This window comes from Aspergillus brunneoviolaceus (assembly GCF_003184695.1).
Source record: "Aspergillus brunneoviolaceus CBS 621.78 unplaced genomic scaffold BO95scaffold_60, whole genome shotgun sequence".
Classification (NCBI taxonomy): Eukaryota; Fungi; Ascomycota; class Eurotiomycetes; order Eurotiales; family Aspergillaceae; genus Aspergillus; species Aspergillus brunneoviolaceus.
Window position 1 is genome coordinate 156546 of NW_020290790.1, and position 20762 is coordinate 177307.

General features: G+C 54.1%; 9 protein-coding genes across 9 annotated transcripts; 6 read left to right on the top strand and 3 right to left on the bottom strand.

Annotated features, from left to right (window-relative positions):
• Positions 1 to 331: 331 nt before the first annotated feature.
• BO95DRAFT_225455 (putative GPI anchored protein) lies at positions 332 to 1371 on the top strand. The gene is made up of 2 exons (XM_025581228.1): positions 332 to 876; positions 937 to 1371. The coding sequence occupies exons 1-2, from the start codon at positions 460 to 462 to the stop codon at positions 1255 to 1257; spliced, it is 738 nt and encodes a 245-aa protein (XP_025439407.1). The 5' UTR covers positions 332 to 459; the 3' UTR covers positions 1258 to 1371.
• Positions 1372 to 1994: 623 nt separating this feature from the next.
• BO95DRAFT_516833 (uncharacterized protein) lies at positions 1995 to 3924 on the top strand. Its single transcript, XM_025591848.1, has 2 exons — positions 1995 to 2324; positions 2384 to 3924. Exons 1-2 carry the CDS (start codon positions 2294 to 2296, stop codon positions 3784 to 3786), a joined length of 1434 nt encoding a protein of 477 aa, XP_025439408.1. The 5' UTR covers positions 1995 to 2293; the 3' UTR covers positions 3787 to 3924.
• A 212-nt stretch (positions 3925 to 4136) lies between these two features.
• BO95DRAFT_434524 (palmitoyl-(protein) hydrolase) lies at positions 4137 to 5282 on the top strand (the record flags this gene model as incomplete). The annotated part of the gene is made up of 6 exons (XM_025585145.1): positions 4137 to 4219; positions 4287 to 4298; positions 4408 to 4498; positions 4574 to 4627; positions 4699 to 5087; positions 5168 to 5282. The coding sequence occupies 6 exons, from the start codon at positions 4137 to 4139 to the stop codon at positions 5280 to 5282; spliced, it is 744 nt and encodes a 247-aa protein (XP_025439409.1).
• A 321-nt stretch (positions 5283 to 5603) lies between these two features.
• BO95DRAFT_369910 (alpha/beta hydrolase) lies at positions 5604 to 6548 on the bottom strand (the record flags this gene model as incomplete). Its single annotated transcript, XM_025582893.1, has 4 exons — positions 5604 to 6109; positions 6221 to 6301; positions 6385 to 6403; positions 6507 to 6548. 4 exons carry the CDS (start codon positions 6546 to 6548, stop codon positions 5604 to 5606), a joined length of 648 nt encoding a protein of 215 aa, XP_025439410.1.
• Positions 6549 to 6821: 273 nt separating this feature from the next.
• On the top strand, positions 6822 to 8434 carry BO95DRAFT_445621 (putative short-chain dehydrogenase/reductase family protein). Its single transcript, XM_025587189.1, has 2 exons — positions 6822 to 7282; positions 7354 to 8434. Exons 1-2 carry the CDS (start codon positions 7102 to 7104, stop codon positions 8196 to 8198), a joined length of 1026 nt encoding a protein of 341 aa, XP_025439411.1. The 5' UTR covers positions 6822 to 7101; the 3' UTR covers positions 8199 to 8434.
• A 540-nt stretch (positions 8435 to 8974) lies between these two features.
• On the top strand, positions 8975 to 10797 carry BO95DRAFT_445622 (nascent polypeptide-associated complex subunit family protein). The gene is made up of 3 exons (XM_025587190.1): positions 8975 to 9400; positions 9883 to 10056; positions 10122 to 10797. The coding sequence occupies exons 1-3, from the start codon at positions 9355 to 9357 to the stop codon at positions 10364 to 10366; spliced, it is 465 nt and encodes a 154-aa protein (XP_025439412.1). The 5' UTR covers positions 8975 to 9354; the 3' UTR covers positions 10367 to 10797.
• A 130-nt stretch (positions 10798 to 10927) lies between these two features.
• Positions 10928 to 13264, bottom strand: BO95DRAFT_484445 (uncharacterized protein). Its single transcript, XM_025590345.1, has 2 exons — positions 13031 to 13264; positions 10928 to 12921 (listed from the first exon to the last, which is right to left on the bottom strand). Exons 1-2 carry the CDS (start codon positions 13111 to 13113, stop codon positions 11379 to 11381), a joined length of 1626 nt encoding a protein of 541 aa, XP_025439413.1. The 5' UTR covers positions 13114 to 13264; the 3' UTR covers positions 10928 to 11378.
• Positions 13265 to 13851: 587 nt separating this feature from the next.
• On the bottom strand, positions 13852 to 17580 carry BO95DRAFT_455515 (putative MFS transporter; the record flags this gene model as incomplete). Its single annotated transcript, XM_025588343.1, has 9 exons — positions 13852 to 13883; positions 14003 to 14256; positions 14341 to 15126; positions 15205 to 15254; positions 15320 to 15448; positions 15919 to 16949; positions 17002 to 17149; positions 17205 to 17305; positions 17385 to 17580. The coding sequence occupies 9 exons, from the start codon at positions 17578 to 17580 to the stop codon at positions 13852 to 13854; spliced, it is 2727 nt and encodes a 908-aa protein (XP_025439414.1).
• A 1615-nt stretch (positions 17581 to 19195) lies between these two features.
• BO95DRAFT_455517 (FMN-linked oxidoreductase) lies at positions 19196 to 20575 on the top strand (the record flags this gene model as incomplete). The annotated part of the gene is made up of 6 exons (XM_025588344.1): positions 19196 to 19369; positions 19455 to 19487; positions 19543 to 19683; positions 19761 to 20000; positions 20057 to 20184; positions 20440 to 20575. 6 exons carry the CDS (start codon positions 19196 to 19198, stop codon positions 20573 to 20575), a joined length of 852 nt encoding a protein of 283 aa, XP_025439415.1.
• Positions 20576 to 20762: the final 187 nt, after the last annotated feature.

Genomic DNA, 20762 nt, shown 5'->3' on the forward strand with positions numbered 1-20762 from the left:
GAAGAAATGAGCACATTTCTTAACTCAATTCGGCTTAGTGTCGCCCGGGGCCCGTTCCAGCCTTGACTGGGAGCTGCCAATTCCACCCTGCAGGAGAATAGATGAACAACCCAGAATTGAAATGGATGAAGATGGTGGATGATTGCGGGTAAACGAACCCTTTGGAACTAAACTCAGGGCCCAATTGATGCACTGCAGCCATGGGTCCCTTCCATCTTGTAGACTGCCTAAGAAGTTTCGGTCTTGGTCATTAATCAATTTGGCGGAACCGAACTGACAGAGCTCTCCTCATTCCTCCTCCTCCTCCGCCGAATCCGCCGTCCAAATCCACTCACTGCTGGCGCTCCCACTTGCCCCGTTCTTATATAAAGTTCTCCCACTCTCCTCTGTCCTTCTGTAGCAAGATCTGTGCCTCTATACCTCTCTCACCCCCCTCATTCACCGACGCCCAGGATCACCATGAAGTTCTCCATCCTCCCCCTGGCGGCTCTCGCCCCCCTGGCCGCTGCCCACTTCGAGCTCAAGTACCCCACGAGCCGCGATGGCAGCGAAGACAACATGGTCAACTTCCCCTGCGGCAGTGCGGCCCAGTCCACCAACCGCACTCAGGTCTCCATCTCCGCCGGCTCCTTCCCCGTCGCGCTGTCCATGGGCCACTCGCAGACCGCGGTCGAGGTGCTCCTCGCCCTGGGCACCGACCCCGGCACCAACTTCAACATCACCCTGCACAAGACCTTCGAGATCGAGGGCCTGGGTGCCTTCTGCCTGCCCCACATCACCTTCGACGAGTCCATCCTCGGCACCAACATCACCGACGGCATGAACGCCACCGTCCAGGTGCAGAGCAACGGGGATCCATCTGGAGGTCTTTATGCGGTATGTCAATCCTGGCTGTTGGATTTGCAACGGCTTTGCTAACCAGTTGGGCGGAACCAGTGTGCCGACATCCAATTCTCCTCGACCGTGAGCTACGACGAGCCTTCGACCTGCAAGAACAACACCGGCGTCAAGGCTGTCGAGTTTACCGGCGCCGCCGCGGACCGTAACGCCAACGAGTCGACCGCCACCGGCGGTGCCCAGGACGGCTCCTCGTCCAGCAGCAGCAGCAGCTCCTCGTCCAGCAGCAGCAGCAGCTCCTCGTCCTCCGCGAGCGGCTCCAGCAGCACTGCTACCTCCACTGGTGCTGCGGTTCCTCTGCAGACCGCTGCCTGGGGAATGCTCGGTGCCGCTGTTGTCGGTGGTCTTGCTGTTTTGTAAACGAAGCGAAGACCTTCGTGCTACATCAATGCTCACACCTTAATCGTGGAAGGATGCTGCTCTGCGCAGATGGTATGGCTGGAGAGAGAGAGGGTGAGACAAAAAGAGAACGAGATGATAAAAAAGCCCAACGAATGACATTTTCGAAGGAATGATCATGATTTGACGATAAATTCCCACACAACGCTTGTTTATATGGCGATTGTATCTACCCTGTACATATTCATTTTAGTTGTCTATGGTTTTCGATACTACCTTAATGTGAAGGACATGGACATGTGACAAAACTGGAGGAGACACCTCGTGCCTTGCTACTTTACTTGCTTTCAGCTTTGCGTATTTTGAATGCATGCAATCTGCAGTATCATCTTGCTTTAGTACAGTAAACAGATACAGTGGATAGCCAAACTTATTGGAGTAAACTCCCATACGCTCAAGAACCCGCGATTGTAAGGCAAAACAAAACAGAATCCCAAACATCATTAATGGCATTTTCGACCAGCTCCCACCCTAAAAGCCAGTTCACCTGCAGGTTGATTGATGCTTTCCTTGGCTGGACCCTTCAGTTCGGATACACATACCTTTAGAGGTGATTCGTGACTTGCCCAACCCGGCAATCATGCAGTGCTTACAAAACAAACAAACCCCCTCCTCCTCGTTGGTTGCTTTAACCAAACCCGCGCAGATATATCTAGGTACCTTAGTCCCAACACTACCGGAAAATGATCTCGGATTGACACCCAGCCACTCCGTACCATACTTTACTTCCTATATCTTGTAGGCAGCAGCAAAGTCGCAAAGTTTTCCTAATACGGCATCGACCGCGGAGTTTTGAGCCTAGCCGATATAAAAGCCGTTGGCCCAATTGTCGGGGACCTTATCTTATCGCCCCGAGCCCGTTTGTTTCGTTCCTTCGTCAAAACAATCTCGACTTTTGCCAGACTTTCTCCCTATTGTTCTTTGGTTGTCACGTGAAATCGGGGTATTTTCTCTCCTTTTCGATTTAGTAGTTGTTGAGGTCAATTCTTTTGCAAATATGGAGAATTACGAAAGATTACGTGCAGCAGGTGAGTTTATCTGGGGTCCACGATATGGGACCACTGTTACTGATCTCCACGGCCTCCAGGATATTTGGAGAAGTACTCTATAGCCCGCCATCCGCTCGGGTTCTACTACAATGTCGGCGTCACCGCCACATACACGCTACCGGAGACCTACACGCGTCCGCTGCGGGACTATGTGTACAAGGCGTGCGAGATTCTAATCAGCCAGCATCCCGCCCTCTCGGCGGTTCCCGTGAACGAGGAGTCCGACGAAGCATACTTTGTCCGCCTGCCGGTGATCGACCTCGCGCAGCCGGTGAGCTTCCACAAGCGTCTGCGGGGATTTCCCGAAGGGGACGCCACCGACACGGAGCTGGACGAATTTCTTGAGACGCAGCACAGTACCGGGTTCACGACGCCGGGGGCACCGTACTGGCGCTTGGCGATCTTCACGGCCGACGACGAGGACAACGACGATGCATCGGCGCGGCGACGGTTCACGGCCGCGTATATCTTCCACCACGCGCTGGGCGACGGCACGTCCGGGAAGATGTTCCAGGAGACGTTCCTGGAGGCGTTGACCGCAGCCGGGTCGGCACTGAGCAGCACGGCGCCCGGCGGCGAGGGAGCGAAGCAGATCGTGGCCACGCCGGCGGGCACGCCGCTCCCGCCGAACCTGGAGGCCGCGCATCCCTGCGGCATCTCGCTCCCGTTCCTGCTGGGCGCGGTGGTCAAGATGAAGTTCGGCGGGCGGGACCGCGGGCTCTGGACGGGCGCGCCGGTCTTCACGCCGCTCGAGGCGCGGGCGCGCCACCTCGTCATCCCCGCCGCGGTGTCGGCGGCCTTCCGCCAGAGCTGTCGCCGCAACGGCGCCACCGTCACGGCCGCCGTCCAGGCGGCCATGGCCCAGGCGCTGTTCGCGCACCTACCGCCGCAGTGCACCAAGCTGCGGCTCACCGGCGCCATCTCCGTCCGCAAGTGGCTCACCCAGCCGATCCCGGAGAAGTCGCTGGGCGTCTGGGTGATGGACTTCGGGGAGAGCTACTGGCGCAAGAGCCTGCCCGTCACCGACGCAGGGGCCTTCCCCTGGAAGGAGGCGCAGCGCTCGCGGGAGACGATCGAGCGCGTGGTCGCGATGAAGGGGAAGAACACCGGCGTGAATCTCCTCAAGTACGTGTCCGGTTTCTCGGAGTTTTTCCGATCGAAGCTTGGGAAGCCTCGTGGGGAGAGTATCGAGCTTTCGAATATCGGGGTCCTGAGTGCGTCGGATGAGGCCCGGTCAGACCCTTCGAAGCCCCAGATGGGTCGGGTAATCTTCTCGCAGAGCCCCAACGCTGCGGGCGCCGCGATCGTGGTGTCGGCGATCTCGGGTAGTGATGGCTGTTTGGTCCTGTCGTTTGGATGGCAGAAGGGTGTCGTGGAACCGGAGTTGGTTTCGGGCATGATTGACTCGGTGGAGAAATTGGTGCACCTGGCGGCACAATAAATTGGGGGTCATGAGAGGGGAGATTTCTCTTGCTGTTTTTTATCACCATATTTTGCGACCTACGGCTGCGAAGGGCCTGCACATAGTATCTAAAACCTGAGTACCATTAATTCTAATGCCATCTGACTTTGATCCGCTATACGGGGTATTTAGCGAGTGGATTCAGGCACCAGGGGGCCTCGAACCTCTGGATCCTTTGGGTGGGACAGCCGAGGCGGTGAGTCAGCGAGTCTGGCGGCAGAATTGCGGGGGAAATGGGACAAAATCCAGGGCCCATCTTTCTGCAATTACAGACTACCTTGTCGCTTTCCTGTATTTCTCCCGTTGACGAAAGACTAGAATAGACCAAGATGTCCTCTCGCGCTCCTTTCGTTGTTCCCGCGCTCACCAAGCACACCGCTACGGTGATTATGGCCCATGGTTTGGGCGACAGGTAAACGGTCTCCCGTCCCTATACTGAAGATCCCGTTCTTGAACTAACTTCTGGTGAATAAATCTAGTGGTGCTGGATGGTATGTCCCCCTTGATTTCTATTCACGGATGAATACCTACGAACTCGGCTTAGCGCGACGGATTATAGTACAATGGATGAAGTGAGGCTGAATAAAGCAATCTGGACAGGATGGCACTCGCCCAGAACTGGCGCCGCCGTGGCGTATTCGACGAGGTCGCCTTCATCTTCCCCAACGCGCCGATGATCCCCATCACCGTGGTACGAGCATACGCGATACCCTTCTGATTCAGCAACGCAGTGGACTGATTCGAGCCCATACTTGTCATTGATTAGAACTTCGGGATGACGATGCCCGGCTGGTACGACATCACTAAGCTCGGACGTGATGTGAGTTGCCCCTCGCCGCGAGAGTGTACCTTACAGCGTGTGGGAACGATGCCACTAAACAACGATCATAGTTGGATTTCGAAGAAGCCATCCGCAACCAGGACGAACCGGGCATCCTGCGCTCGCGCGAGTACTTCAATAGCCTGATCAAGGAGCAGATGGACAAGGGGATCAGCGCGTCGCGGATCGTGCTGGGCGGGTTCTCGCAGGGCGGTGCGATGTCGCTGTTCGCGGGGCTGACCAACAAGGAGAAGCTGGGCGGTGTGTTCGGACTGTCCTGCTACCTGCTCCTCAGCGACCGGATCAAGAACTACATCCCCGAGGGCTTCCCGAACCAGGGCACCCCGTTCTTCCTCGCGCACGGCCAGGAGGACGAGGTGGTGCGCTTCGACTTCGGCAAGCAGTCCAGCGAGAAGCTCAAGGCGCTCGACCTGGAGAAGGTTGAGTTCCACTCTTACCCGTACGTGCTGTATTCCCGTTTGAGGCTTCGCGTCGTTCCTGCCGTAGCGATCTTCCGGCTCACACTCGCGGTTTTCCTAGTTATTTGGGCCACTCCGCCGATCCCGAGGAGATTGAGGATCTTGAGAAGTTCCTGCATAGTGTTATCCCCCCGGAGGGCGAGGGGCAGACCGACGGTGCTGCTGCTGGCTTATGAATTTATGATCAACTTCATCATGATACCTCTGTACAGACTTGGGGCCACTGGGGGGGCAGGGGGTCTCCGATGGTCAATTTTAGCCTCGCTTTAGCCATTGTTGTTCTGTTGCTTGCGGTTCTGCTCTCGCGATTCGGTGGTTCCAAGGGCAAGGCGAACCAGCGGGATCCTGTTGTCAGGAAACAAGACTGAGATATGTTTCGCCTTTGCCTTCGCCCTGACACGCAAAGAAAACTCAATAATCTGCATGAAATCAAACGCGTACTTGCTGTGTCATAGTAGTGATCATATATACTCGCTCCCCCCCCAAAAAAGGAATATCTAATTCCCCCCCATCAAAACCCTCCGAATCGACCCCTCCACCGCCGCAATCATCGCCTCCGTGTTTTTCACATCAAAGGGCACCAGATGCCGCGAGCCATGGTCGTAGAACTCCGCCTGCGCCGGGTCGCACACCCCGTACAGGCGCATGCTGTGCGGGTACAGCGGGTCCTGCTTGCCCACGATATGCGTCGTGGGGATCGTGATGGGGTACTTTTGGGTGGTAGGTTCGATCAGCTCCATCCCCGCTGCGTCGAAGGGAGAGGCGCCGCAGATGAACACGGCCAGCTTGAACAGCGGTGCCGCGGACGGGTGCTGCTCCGCGTGCTGGAGAATCATCGCGCTGGCCAGGGCGCAGCCCTGCGAGAAGCCCATGACGCCGTCGAAGGGGCCCTCCGTCGCGATGATCTGCTGCACGTACTCGATCGCGAGGCGCAGGTTGTCGCCCGGTCGGGTGTCGCGCGGGTAGTGGCTGTAGAAGGGGCCGTCGAAGACGTCCTTGATTTCTGCCCGTGGGGTATGGGATGTTAGGTATTGTAGGTTTGAGGGGGTTAAGAGGGGGGGGTTGGTTTGGTTTGGGTAAGGTTTCGAATCAGATGAGGGGTCATCTGACTTACCGGGTTCACCCTCGGTTTGCACTCGTCCATTGATGAAGGTGAATGTATGGCCTTTCTTCTCGAGGGCATAGGTTATCCCGCCTGGTGATTTATTCAGGATTAGTATCGCGGGGTGGTGCTGATGACTCGGGTCCGGGTCGACTCCCATCGGGGGCACGGCATACCAGCCTGGATCTCGAAGATCTAGATGCCCGCGAGTCAACTTGTTGTGCCCCGCCAAATATATTCGGAGGGGGAGGGGGGGGGGGCGCTTGAATGTAGATCAAGACTGCATGGACAGACGTACTTCTCCGCTGGTCCCAGCACCGTGTAGACAGAGGAATCGCATTGTGGATTTTAAGCTTTCGGTATTGTAGTGCTTGGAAACTTGGGTCGAAGTGGGAGGAAGAGGAGATTCCAGAGCAAGTAAAGTAGCCTTATCAATAAAGGTACAGTACCGATCAATCAAAACACAGCCCACCCACCGAGCCTGACGGAGTGGCCGCGCCGCGGGCATGTCGGGTTGACTCCGACAACGGCTCCAGCGTCAGCAGCGCCCCGACCATTCTAGGCTAGCATGCTTAGTACTAGGACGTAGCTAACTTACCTTCCAAAAGTGTCTGTTCTGCATTTCGCAACCTCTGTCAGATTTGATTCTCACGAACCACCTCCCCCCCCGCCCCGCCTTCGTCGCATCACATATTACAGTCGAATTTCCCGAATCGCATTGGGATGTCGAATATGACATGTACTCCGATTGGACATGGCTTCCCGTACCACAATCTGGCCGCGCCCGTGCTTTCCGCAGGCGACTTTTTGGGCGTCTCCTGAACCTGCGACTGAGAGAAGCTCAGAACTCATACTCCATTCCCCTCAAGCTGTGTTCTTGTAGGGTTCTCAAGATGTCAGCTTCTATCTCATCGTCCCACAGGGCCACTTGGGGCGCATTGCAACGCCCCTCGGAGTACTATCATAATTTTGGCCCTACGCTGAACGAACTCTCGTTCGGTCTCCTGGGCTGGTCATTCCAACCTCAGCGGGACATTGTTGACCTCTCGGGGAAGGTCATTCTTGTCACAGGAGGTATTTTCCACTTTTGTCTCCATCAATCATCAATGTTAGGGGTGCATGCTAATCTTTACCACTTGGGATAGGCAACACCGGCCTCGGAAAGGAAACCATCGGTCAACTCGCCCAACACAATCCATCCCGCATCTACCTCGCCGCGCGTAATGAGTCCAAAGCCCAGGATGCCATTGCCTCGATCCGGGAGAGCATCCCATCCGCAGTCGACATCAGATACCTACCCCTCGACCTGGGATCACTGAAATCGATCCGCGCCGCGGCCGAGCGCTTCCGTGCGGACTGCGATCGTCTGGACACCCTGATCCTCAACGCGGGCACGATGAACAACCCGACCAAATTCACCGAGGCCGGATTCGAGCTGCATATGGGTACGAACCACATCGGACACTTCCTGCTCACCACCCTGCTGCTACCGATCATGCAGAAGACCGTGGCGCTTTCTCCGGACGTCCGCGTCGTGTCTCTGAGCTCGGCTGCCAACGCGGGCAGCCCCTCATTCGAGGTCATGACTTCCGCGTCCGCTCTGGCAGAGACTTCAGGCATGGTTCGATACTGTGCATCCAAGGCGGCGAACATCCTCTTTGCGGCCGAGTTGGCCCGCCGGTATCCGGAGATTCTCTCCGTCGCGGTGCACCCGGGCGTGGTGGCTAGTGACCTATACGAGCATACGATGCAGAGGAATCCTGTCTTCAATCTGGGGCTGAAGGTCATCAAGAGTGGATTCTGTCGGTCCCTGCGCACGGGGGCGCTGAACCAGCTGTGGGCTGCGGGAGCGAAGCGGGAAACGCTGGTTAACGGCGCTTACTATGTGCCTATTGGCGTCCATGCCAGTGGGAATCCGTATGCCAAGGACGTGGAGATGGGGAGGCGTCTGTGGGAGTGGACAGAACACCAGATTGCTGAGAGGAGCTGATTCCCTCTGATTATTGCCTTCCGTGATTGACGACTTTTCGCATTGTAGCATAGCGTTTCTGATGGGCAGAGGTCTTCATCAATAGCTCTTGTGAACTTGATTGTAAATATGTGATTGTGGGAATGAAGTCACGAAGTATCTCATATAGTGATGCTACGTCATGCCGGTACCTCATTGAGACCATTGGGAAGGGGCCGGCGGGCGCGGGAACATCAAATTACCCGAATAGGAATGAGATGCCGGGGCTCGGGAGGTGAATATCCAGGGTCCCTGATACAATTAATTAGCCACCACTGGCTACAACTTAGCTCAATACGGTTGTTTAGATGATCATTCCATTCAATGCAGAAGTTCTGCCAATACTAAGTGCGCCGACGAGCTGCCATGGACCCAGTACTGCGCTATGCGTTCGATCCGTGACACCGATCGCCAAATGGTTTACTGGCCGTCAGCAGCGGGCGATCGTTAGGGTTTAGCCGAGGAGCCTCTCTAAACTCCCTCATCGAGTTTTTCGCCCACAACCACCACCATGGCAGATCTCCGATCACGATGATAGTAGCAGATCCAAACCATTGAGAGTGTAGCATGTAATCATAACCATCATTGTAGAAGCTTTAGGAGCTATGCGTAGTGTAGAGGGCCATGCGACTCTTAGCGAGGGGCGCGGTGGTCTCGCCGTGTCGGCGTTGCTCCCCACACAAACCCGCCCGGCGCATCATCAGCAACGGTTGCTGCTGCTTGCGTTCACCACCACCTCGTTGTTCCTCCCACTTCCACTCCTTCTCCTCTTCTCCCTCAGCACCATTCATCATCATCTTCGGTAGGTCCTCCCCCCACCCCCCTCTCTCTCCTCTGTTTTTGCCAGCTTTATCACCAGAATTCTTGCTCGTCGCCCATTTGGTCCGTGACTTCAACGAAGAAACCCAATTTTCCCTTTATCCTACCCGACCGAGAAAAGTGTCACGTCGCTCTCACCTGACCTCTCCACCCACTGCCATCACCACCACCACTACCACTACCACCGAACCACCACCACTATTCCCAAGACCTCCACCGCACAAATTCCACGAGTCTTACCGAACGTACATCTCTGACAAGTCTTCTTTGATTTTCGCTTCTAGGTTCAAGTTCGAACGACCACTCAATTACCTTCACAATGGATCAGGCAAAGTTGGCTCGGATGCAGGCTAGCGTGCGGATTGGTATGTGCCTTTTTTTGAATCTTCTGTCATAATTTTCCCCGTCGACCCCGATGCCCCTCCCCTCCCTCGTCATGTTGAAGGCCAGCTCCCAGCTGCTATGGCTTTTCCTCGCCAACGTAGAGCTCCTTGACCATCGCAAGTCCTCTGCATGGGAAAAGACTCGCGCGACTTACGTTCTACCCCAATCCTTTTTGGATCTTCAAATTACCTAATGTTTTCTCAATGGATAAGTGTTTGCTGACATATCTCTCTTCTGCGCTTGGTAGGGTACGTATCTCTAAACACCTTCAAGCAATTTCAATGTCTCTTGTGCACCCAGAGCACCGTTCAACCATCCATCCTGTTCCTTCAACATGCAGAATGAAGCGCGCCCGCCCCACCGCCAAAATTCAGCCCGCAATTTCGACCCCCCCCCCCTCTTCTCACACATGACAAATATCACTATCGATTGAACCATCGCTAACCTTGTCCCCCCCAAAACAGAGGCAAGGGTACTCCCCGCCGCAAGGTCAAGAAGGTCCACAAGTCCTCCGGTGCCGATGACAAGAAGCTCCAGGCCACCCTGAAGAAGATGAACGTCCAGCCCATCCAGGCCATCGAGGAGGTCAACATGTTCAAGGAGGACGGCAACGTCATCCACTTCGGTGCCCCCAAGGGTAATTTTCTCTTTCTTTGCTGCTCACCACTACAAACCAATACTAAACTCCTGTCTCCCAAACAGTCCACGCCTCCGTCCCCTCCAACACCTTCGCCCTCTACGGTAACGGCGAGGAGAAGGAGCTCACCGAGCTCGTCCCCGGTATCCTGAACCAGCTCGGCCCCGACAGCCTGGCCTCCCTCCGCAAGCTCGCCGAGAGCTACCAGAACATGCAGAAGGCCCAGGGCGCCGAGGGCAAGAAGGACGATGAGGAGGATGACATCCCCGACCTCGTCGAGGGCGAGAACTTCGAGAGCAACGTCGAGTAAAATTTGAGATTCTAATATAACGAATATTACTTCTGTTGTTTATTTTTGTCACGTGTGTGGGTTAGTGTCTGGCGAAGGCACCTCTCTGAACCTCTATGCGTGTGTGTCGGTCCCCGTGAAGGGGCGATCTGCATTCTATCAGTACTACTACTTACTACCCCCTCTTCAAGAAGCTGGAGTTTCTTTTTGTTTGCGGGATTTTCGAGATCTTGTCTTTTACCATTTCGGGAAAAAATCTAGGTTGAGGTCCTGATTTGTTCGGGGTCAAATTTACCATTGAAACAGAATCAAAACTGCGTCTGGGGGATGTACTGAGAATACTGATGGTCAAGTTCGGTGGTTGGCTTGTCATTTATTGCAGTCTGTATCTGTTTTGGGTAAGTCACTCGTGAGTATTATGGCTCAAGCTATAGATCGGCAGTCGATCCGAGTGTACAGCATTGTAAGGGTTGCACCTGCATTACATAGATGTTACCGGTAGTGTTGGCTCTACGTCAGCCAGCTAGTCAACCTACATAGATTCTCTCAGCAGGAGAACCCTCTTTGCCGAATATATGCAGACGTCCTTTCATTACCTAGTAGTCTATACGCAAAAAATCCATGTGCCTATGCATTTATCCCCTCCTCTCCACGCGCGTAAATAAGTGCAAGCAAGCAAAAGATCCATAACGCCCTTTTTTCACTCATCAAACACTACAACCACAAAAATGCAAGTAGAAATGGAAAGTTCATCAACAGAGAAGACGAGCAAAAAAGAAGAAGACTAGGCGGGGAGATATGAATGCAACTTGAGACCAGACTTTTTACTTTTCTCCCTTGTTTGCTCTCGATGTAGAGATATCAAGACGTTTGAGCAACCACCGTTGGTTGGCACAGACATGAGAGAGGGTTTATAGTACAGGATAGATATGGTGTTTTTGCTTGCGCAGTTGCCACCAGCTAGTCTGGGCCCGTATGTCTGTCTGTCTGTCTTCTTCCAGTTTTCTAGCTCCGAGTCAACATCGACATCATCTCAATCCCAGGAGAACGGGCGGCGGGGGTCCAATTCCTTCAGCCCCATCGAGGAGCCGGAGTATTGGAGGGCTTTAGTTGTGGTGGTGGTATCATCGTTGGGGTTCTCGATGGCTTCCAGCGGTGTTCGCGAGAAGAGGGGGCCTTTATCTGGGAACGCGGAGCGGTGGTTTAATTGTTGTTGTGGTGGTTGATGGGATTGCGCTGCGGGAGATTCAGTGGCCGTGGTCGTTGCTGCTGCGGCCGCTGTGGCGGACGTTGCGACAGCTGCCTCTGACGACTCTTCCTTCAGGCCGCAGATGTCTGAGCCAATGATTTGGTCGATCATGTACCAGAACCGCCAGTAGGTGTTGGACTTGTCATAGTCGAAGGCGCCGTCCTCGCGCAGTTGCGGGCCGTCGCCCACGATATCGCCCGTGAACCAGCTGAGGATGGGGATGGAGCGCAGCACCCGTTCCGTCAAGGTGGGCTGCGGCGGGAGGGCCTCGGTCAACGGCCGCAGTTTCGTCCGCCGCACCGTGGGGATATGGGTCATGAAGTCGGATTCGGGTTTGGGTGGTGGCGCAGCGGAGGGGGTGGTGGTGACGGAGCGCTGCTGCTGCAGCAGCAGAGGAAAGCTGCTACCTGTCGGCGGCTGCTCGAGCCCCATGGCTGTGGTCGAGCTAGCCGTCGGCGTGGAGTCCATCGAGTCCCCTTCCTCAGCCATCAGATCCGCCGGCACCGAGGAGGACAGGTTGCCGAAGGCAAACGACCGGGGCAAGGTCTGGCGCTCCTTGTCGGAGCCCGTGGGCAGGAACGCGGTGGAATGCGAGGTCGTCAGCGTGCGGGGCGCCTTGGACTGCTGCACGCGCAGCGCCTCCGCCGACCCGGCCACGATGGGCGCATCCTCCGCGGGGCCGCGGCCATGGTACAGCTCACAGAACACCAGGTGCCCGTCGATCTCCTGCGGCGAGAAGAAACACGCGCGGTCCGCCGCCGTCGTCGAGTCGAACGTGACTTTGATCCAGTGGTACCCGCCCGCGTAGCGCTTCGACTTCCGGTTCGCATCCGCCGACAGCCCCGTCCGGATCACCACGTCCCCGCCGCTCAGCAGCTGCGAGAACCCCGTCGGCGCGTGCGGATCCGTCCGCGGGTAGTCCTCGCAGATAAACCCCTGCGAGATCCGCTCGTACTTGTCCAGCACCTTCCACTCCCCGTCCTTGCTCTTGTACCCGTACAGGATGCACTCCGTCGCGACCTTCTCCGCTTCTTGTTGCTGCTGCTGCTGCTGTTGTTGTTGTTGTTGTTGCTGTTGCTGCTGTTGCTGCTTGCGCAGGCTCTCCACGTTCGACGCCGACGCGGATTTCGGTAGCGTGTGGCTGTGCACCTTCTCGTCCTCCTGCTGGGCCGCGAACAGGCGCCCGAACTCCGTTACGTTGGGGTTCTCGCGCTTGGCCGCCGGCGTGCCGGTGCGGGTGCGCGACCGTGTGTGTTCGTACCGGGCGTTGCGGCGCTTGCCGAATGGGCCTGATTCCTCGGGGGCGCGGCGTGGATTGCGGGATTCGCTGTGAGAGTTCCTAATTAGCATCGCTTGCTTTTCATGATCCCCCAGAAGGATTCCATGTATCTGTGAGGGAACCTCTCCGGCAAGGATGTGCGCTGATTCCCACTTACTCCTTGTAAACATAACCCCAGGGTAAAAGCTCGCCCTTCTCATTTCTTGCACGCTCCTCCGGGGGGACAAAGTGATATTCCATGCTGACACGGGGAAATTTTTCGAAATGCGCTTTTTCGTAACTTGGAAGAAAGAGGCCAGAGTTATGGTGGCCAATGCAATCGCTGAGAAAGAAGGATGTGCAAATAAAAAAAAGGGCTGGAGAACGGGGTGGTTTGATGGAAGTGGAGTGATGAAGCTTGGATAACCACCAGCCCAAAAGTTTTGGGGTTTCCGCCGCCCCATAAACAGTCGTGTTAGCCGGGATACCGTCACGTGAGGGGGGAGCGGTCTTGGTATGTAGATTGGAGAGGTAGATGGGGATGAATTGAACAACTTGTTTTACGTATTTGTAAGTGCGAAGTTGTCATTTGGCTTATATTAAGGATATGGGGTCTCCCTCTGAAATGGTTTTGGGCGTTTAAGTTGACAATTGGGAGGTGCTGTCAAGATTCTTGTGCCAATGACATATTTTTCGTCGAGTCTGTGATCCGTTTCCTCCATGTTTATGGAGGAATGCTTTTAGCACGTTGCATCTCACATTTGAAGGCCAATGATGCCTCGGCGATCTTGAGTATGATTGTGATGTTTCATACAGTCTCCATCATGCATAAGAGCAATAAGCCTGAAGAAGTGACTCGACTAATCAATTGTCGGATCGATACTCGTGACAATATCCCGAATCGCAGTGACTTTGCCTATACTACAAATTTCAGGACCTCAACCACAACGCATATGGTATTTTATTGGCTAGAAGCTGCACCCATTACCATCAAGCAAATTATACATCTAGTCTTGCCACAGGAAAGTAATCTGTCCAGGATCCCCAGCGAGACCGCACACAGCGCCGAAGTCTCCTACCTCCAACCGCCTCCTGTCAACATAACCCACAAAATCCCCCAAAGGACAAGACAGCCCCGGCCCGGATTTACAGTATGGCAGCGGCGTTACCTTCTCATTGATAATCACTCGTAAGAAGGTATGCCCAGCATCGCCATGCGCACCCTCACCCCCGGAGGAGCAGGTCATCCGCTCCAGGACGACCCGGCCACCCATGGGCATTACCGATGAAGTGCGCCAGACCCGATCCGACACCATATGAGTAACCGGGAGCACCGGATCATACTTCGGATCAGCCATGATCTCCAACGCCGTCAGAAAGGGCGCGATATCTCCATCATGCACACTATTTCACTCGGAAGTCAATTTTCCAGCCAGGTCTTCCACTTTCACAAGTGCCCAACTCACAAACTAAAGAACAAGGTCCCACCCAGCACCGGGCCCTTGCCTTAGAAGTCCCGTCATAGCATTCAGCCAAAGCCACCCCATCGCCCCAGCGTAGGGGTTTCCGGGCCCCGCGCGATAATAGTGCAGCACGTCGCGCGCATACTCGAAATTCTCCCAGTCCTCGCGCGTGAACACCGCGCACCAGGGACTCGACCCGCGCACCAGCGTCTCGAACCCGCACATCTCCTGCATACTGTAGACTTCGCCGTTGCTCAACGGCCCAAGCGTGGGATTATTTGCCTGCGTGGTGAGCATCAGTCGCTCCGCGATCGCGGGGATGTAGGCTTGCTGGAACCGCGCGAGCATCTGGATCCCGTAGTCATGGCCGCGGTCGGGGTCCTCGAGGTATCGGAGGCAGGTGTCCCCCGGGGTGAGGGTGTCCGCGCCGCGGTCGAAGGTCTCGGGGATGACTTCGAGGGTGGCTTTTGCGGAAGGTTCTGCTTGCCAGCCTGGAGGGGAGGACGACGCTGACGGTGACCCGAAAAGCCCGGATGCGAAGTGTTGGGCGGTCTGGATGACGCGGTTGCAGTCGCTGGCCCAGAGCTTGAGTCGCGACGACCGGTTGCTGGTCAGCAGGTGTTTGTAGCGGGCGGAGAAGTGGAGGCCTGTGGTGTGGCTTTGGAGAGTGCCGGCGTAGGGACCTGTGGTGGTCAATTGGTCGAAATCGGTGGATGGGTCGTCGGTGAAATAGGTCCAGTTGTTGAGGAATGATAGGCTCCCATTCAGTTTGACGTTGGCGTCCCGGATGCGTTTGAGGAGCGCAATGTGGCTTTTGAATGGTCGTTGGTGTTGCTGTTGTCAGCGTATACTGACTGCAGTGAGTACTGTAGCTATGGCGGGAACAAACGTACGGCCTCCGGCTGATCGCGTCGGGTACCGCGCCCCGTGGCGTGACATCTAGTCAGAGGTTAACTGACCTTGTATAAGATGACTCGAATGCGTATATAAGGAGGGATTGATACCATGTGCACCTGGTCAATGACGCATCCATCGAGGTCGGGCCCAAAGCTTTGCGAGTAGTGTACACGGCCACGCTTCTCGATCCAGGGTCCATTACCCCCCAAGTGATGGAGAATATTCCAATCGTCATTCTGAGATTGCTCAGTTGTACTCAGAAGACCAAGGAGATATCGTGGTAATTGAAACAAGGTGTTCTGACTAGAATGAAGTGACGAAGCCAAGAAGAATGGGTCATCCCCGGGACCGAGCCATCTTTCCATAGTGAACAAACCGTCATGGTTGCTAATGATGACGATTATGAATGGGACAAGCAATGTCCCAAGAGATAGACCGCGAAGCATGGCCGTTGCAAGCCTCCCTGGGAATTAAAGATACGCCTGAGGCTGTGTTGTAACAAGTGAAACCAGCGCATGCAGCAACCGCCGGGCTGGGTTCTCGCAAGATCGACGAGCGGACCCGCCAAGAAGTCCGTTCTATCACCGCCGAGACCAGTTCTTCATTTGATATTCATTATGTTTCTCTACTAGTGGGTCAAACTCCGAATGATATGTACCTTCGATAGATAAGTAAGATTACATGGTATCGGTCAAGTGCTATAAACAAAACGAGGACTCTTGTCTCCTAGCTCTTCAATGGCTTCATCGGTCATGCCCGCAACCTTGTCGTCTTCCAAGCCCTGTTGTCTTCGCTGATTCTTGCAGTGGTAGTACCACCACATGAGCCCATAGACCACACCAGCAAAGCCAACCAGAGCAAGCGTGACCGCATTGCCGCGCACATAGCGCGGTGCTTCCTCGGTTTTGTACAGGAAAGGGGACATGACGCCACTGATGTTTCCAAACGTCAGCTGCAGACCCGTCGCAAACGTCCGCTTCCCATATCGCGGCAGCGTGGTCGGTAGCCATGCAAGCGGCAGCCCCACGGTCACATATAGCCCCAGGGCGATAAGCAGTGCGCCGAAGTAATGTACCCCGGATGATGAGTCGGAGATCAAGACCCCGTACCCGACAACAGAGATCACAGCGAAGATGCAGACGAAGATCCCACGGCGCTGGGTCCGATCGCTGATCCAGGCGACCAGTAGGTATACAATGGCGCCAAGCGCATAGCACGGAATGGTCAGTGCCTGAACTTCAGCAGTGGACCACTTGCCCATTCCTTTGATGATCGTGGGCAGAAAAGTGCTGTAGCCGTAGAGCATCGTGTCGACTCCAAATTGGGCAATGCAGAATGCGTAGATCCTCCAGTCCAACGCGCCCTCCTTCACATCCGCCCAGTGAAACTTTTGCGCGGACGGAGTCTGACCGACATGGCGACGACGCAGACGGACGACCATGGCTTTCTCGTCGTCAGTGAGATAGTACGCTGTATCAGGCTCGTCGGCGAGAAAGAACCAGGTCAAAATACCCAGGATGACGGTGGGAATCCCTTCGATGATCATGATCCATCGCCAGCCCCGCAGCCCCGCGACGCCATCCATGAAGCCAATGCCGTACGCAAGAAGACCCCCGAAGGCACCAGCGGCTGCGGCGCTGCTGAATAAATAACCAGTTCGGAGTGCGATCTCCCGCTTGCTGTAGAACAGCGTGAGATAAGTCATCAATCCCGGAAAGAGCCCAGCCTCAACAACACCTAATGACATGAGCATGAGAGTTGAGACGAGAAGCGAATGAATTAGACTGACCTAGAAGTACACGGCAGGCAATCAAGCCGCCATAACTCTGCGTGATACCCGTCAAGGTAGCTAGAATGCCCCAGATGATTGAGATTGAGGCAATGTACCGCGAGGGCCTGAGCTTCTTGATCACCAAGTTGGACGGGACTTCGAACAGCTTCGAATAGATGTCAGTGGTTGCGTCTGACTAACTGGTCTTAATGGGAGCGTACGCAGTAAGTAACAAACAGAATGGATACTGCGACCTGATACTGATTGCCCACTAGGCCTAGATCTTCTTCCATGCCATACAAGCGGGCATTGCCAATGTTAACTATTGGATCGCATTAGCAACAGCTTGTAGACCGCCAGCGAGCCTGGTGAAAGAGATCAACTGCATGAGATAGACCCACCTCGATCCAGAAAGCTGAACAAGTACAGAAGCACAACGAAGGGGATGATGTGGATGTCTATCTTCCATATCAAGTGGCGTGCCCATTTTTCGTCTGACATAGATAAGTCCGATCTATCATCGCCATCTACGCCCAACGAAGCCCGTATGGGAGACCGTGCTTCGGCGTCTGCCTTGGGCTCTCTGTTGTAATCCATGGGAGGTGGTGGTGGTGATTGATGGCTGCCTCGGCTGGGATCCCCGCAGGTGTGTCTGGGCGCTCAGATGAACTTCCCCGTGGGGTGATCTACAACAGCACCATGTATCAGAATGCAGTCGAGGGTATCGCAACTCAGGTACCAGAGAAGGCAGGAGACCACGTACACTGACAGCCGTCACACCTACTACGCTGCAAGTGAGAGGAGGCAAAAAGTGCCCTAGAAAAATTGAGAGATTTCTAATCGCAGTGGCCAAGGATCGCCAAGGATCTAGACCCGATAATTCTTTCCTTTTTTTCTTCTGCAGTTCAGGTGAGCAGATTGAGGATAGTTCATTAAGAGGACTTATGAAAGTGTCCTTTTGCCAAGAGATAGTCGCATGAAATCAATAGCATGGACGAGTTTGTATTGTTGGGTGGGCGTTGTTGGTGATGCGTCTTAAAAGACCCTGAGCTGGATCGTCCTTGAACAAAACTTAAAATGGATGGCGATTTGCACCAGCTCCATGGCTCACAACACGGGCCAACATTCTTGGCAATGCAAGGATGCAATAGTCAGAACCTGCATGATAGACTAATGATCTGTTGCAGATGATCAGATCTGCACTCGTCAATCACTAGTGAGAACGTCACTGTGATGCGCTCGAACAATCGACTTTCCACTCATCCCTGTCCCAAGGAGGAAAAGAGCACCATGACCCTATGCGAGAAAAGAAAACACGCACTTGTAGGAGCTACAAGCCGCCACAACCTCTAGCCAAGCTGTTGATACGCAAGCACTGCTTTGCACCCTGTAATGCGAATCGTTGACAAGATTCTCACCCAAATATTAGCATTCAGAGTATGAATAAGACAATGCCAACCTGATTCAGAGCATGTACCTAGAGAAACTGGTCATTGGCTTGCTTTATACGAACGTTGCACGGGGATACCACTGCATCGATTTCTACACTTGATCAAATGCCGTAGACAAGAGATTAGAGTGGCCACTGCTTCAAGCAGCGGCACTGGAGACTCCTTAGCTGTCATTCTTTTCGAATCCCAGCGAACTCTAGCGATGATGTTGCTGTCACTCCTACAACCAAGTATCATCGCGCGGGCTTCTGAGCCGATCCCGACGGCGTACCCACTGTTTCTAATATTTGTGTTGATCTAGTGCCTTTAAGCTTTGAGTTGATGCTGAATGTACGCTGCCAGTTGCATGGACCAGTATACTGATTGGACTGTGGTGAGAAGACGACATTCAAAGAGCGAAACCGAGAGTCATCATCAAATGACGCTCTAAGAAGTGTGGATGGCAATCGAATAGTTTATCAGATGACTTATAGTCGTAAAAGAGGTTCCTCAATTTGGACGTGACTAGTTGAACTTTCGTAAAGATCGGTAAAGCTTGTTGAAGCGAGCAAGAATTCGTATCGAAGTAAACGGGTCAGTAACTTCTGCGCGCGATTATTGATATCAAGTTGACATGACGTCAAGGATCATCTTGTAATATCGGGTATTCAGCATTATGTCTGCTCTCTTGTCATTTCATGCACACGATGAAATAGTTGAAGATCCCAGGTTAGGTCAATACGAGCAACTCAGGCTGAATCATACCATAGCCGTGGCCCAACATGTCTCAAACTCATAGGAACTACCAGCCCGAGATCTACTCCCAAGGAGCCACATCAGGCGTCACTCCTGCCGTCGCCATAGATCCTCGTCAACTTGAAGAGCAAGCAAAGACAGCCCTGGGAGTCCGTAGCTTCAACTATATTGCGGGTGGAGCACGAGAAAAAGCCAGAATGGTCAGACAGCAATCGGCTGGCGTTTCTTCAATGAATGATGTTAGGTCTATTCTCGCGCAGCTGAAAAGCCGAATTGGGGAAATAGTATCGCATTGAAGTCCCCGAAATGCTGACGCAGGTGGGCTGAGGATTCACCTATCTGTGATCATATGCAGATTGCTCATTTCTTATAGATGGAAAACCAGCATATCTCAGATCTTTCTGTAGAGAAATATTCCAATCCTCTTCTTGTGACGTCTGTTGGTTTGCAATCCATAGTCTATGAAGACAAGGAGATAGGACCTGCAGAGGCATGTGGGAAGATTGGGTCCCGTGTACATTTAGCACAGCCAGCAGCAGCTCGATTGAAGACGAGACGAAAGCCAATGCTGACGGCAAGTGATGGTTTCAGCTGTACTGGCCAGTGGATGACATAACAACCTCCTCGTTGACACGTGCAAAGGACAACGGCTTCAGCATCCTTATAATCACTCTGGATACCCGGTCACTCGCTTGGCGACCAGCTGACGTGGACAATGCCTATGCCCCATTCATCAAGGCAATGAGGAACGAGATCGGCTTCACCGACCCAGTATTCCGCGCCAAATTTGAGAAGGAATCTGGCTGGAGAATCGAAGAAGACATTCTGGGCGTATCGAGATAATGGAGCTCGCAGATATTCTCAGTGCCCCACACACTTGGGATCAGCTTGGTTTTCTTGGGAAGAATTGGGACGGACCGCTGCTCCTGAAGGGAATCCAGCATGTGGGTGATGCAAAGCCTGCCGTGGAGGCGGGCTGTGATGGCATGGTCGTTTCCGATCATGGAGATAGCATGTCTCAATATCACATGGGATCCCTACGCTTATCATCGCTGCCTACCGGTAGGCCGACAAGTTGATGCCGCATTCGGCTCTCTGGAGGTACTTCCCGAGGTGGTTGATGTAGTCTGGGACAAGCCGACAGTTCTCTTCGATTCTGGGATTCGAACGAGTGCGGATGTCATCAAAGCACTCCGTCTAGGAGCAAGGCAATCTATTATCCCAGTCAATTATGGGCTAAGTGTCTATGGGAAGAAGTGTCGATGGGAAGAAAGATCGTTATCAGAGGGCTCTTGGCGGATGTTTGGCAAAACATGGGGCTATTGGGGATTCGGTCTGTGACGGAACGCTACCGCGACAGGATCCGAAAGGTAGTGTATCCGGGGGATAGGCACGCTATGATGTAAGAAAGTCAATCGTAGTCTCACTATTATTTCTTGAATGGAAACAGACCAGGTGGAACAATGAAGTGTGTTTACTCGAAGAGAGTTTGCGAAGACTGATTAGATCAAGGTACCAACCGTACCTACTGGACCGGTGTTGCGCTAAGAGGAAGAGCCGGAGGATCACATGTCAATAACCTATTGCCGGCAT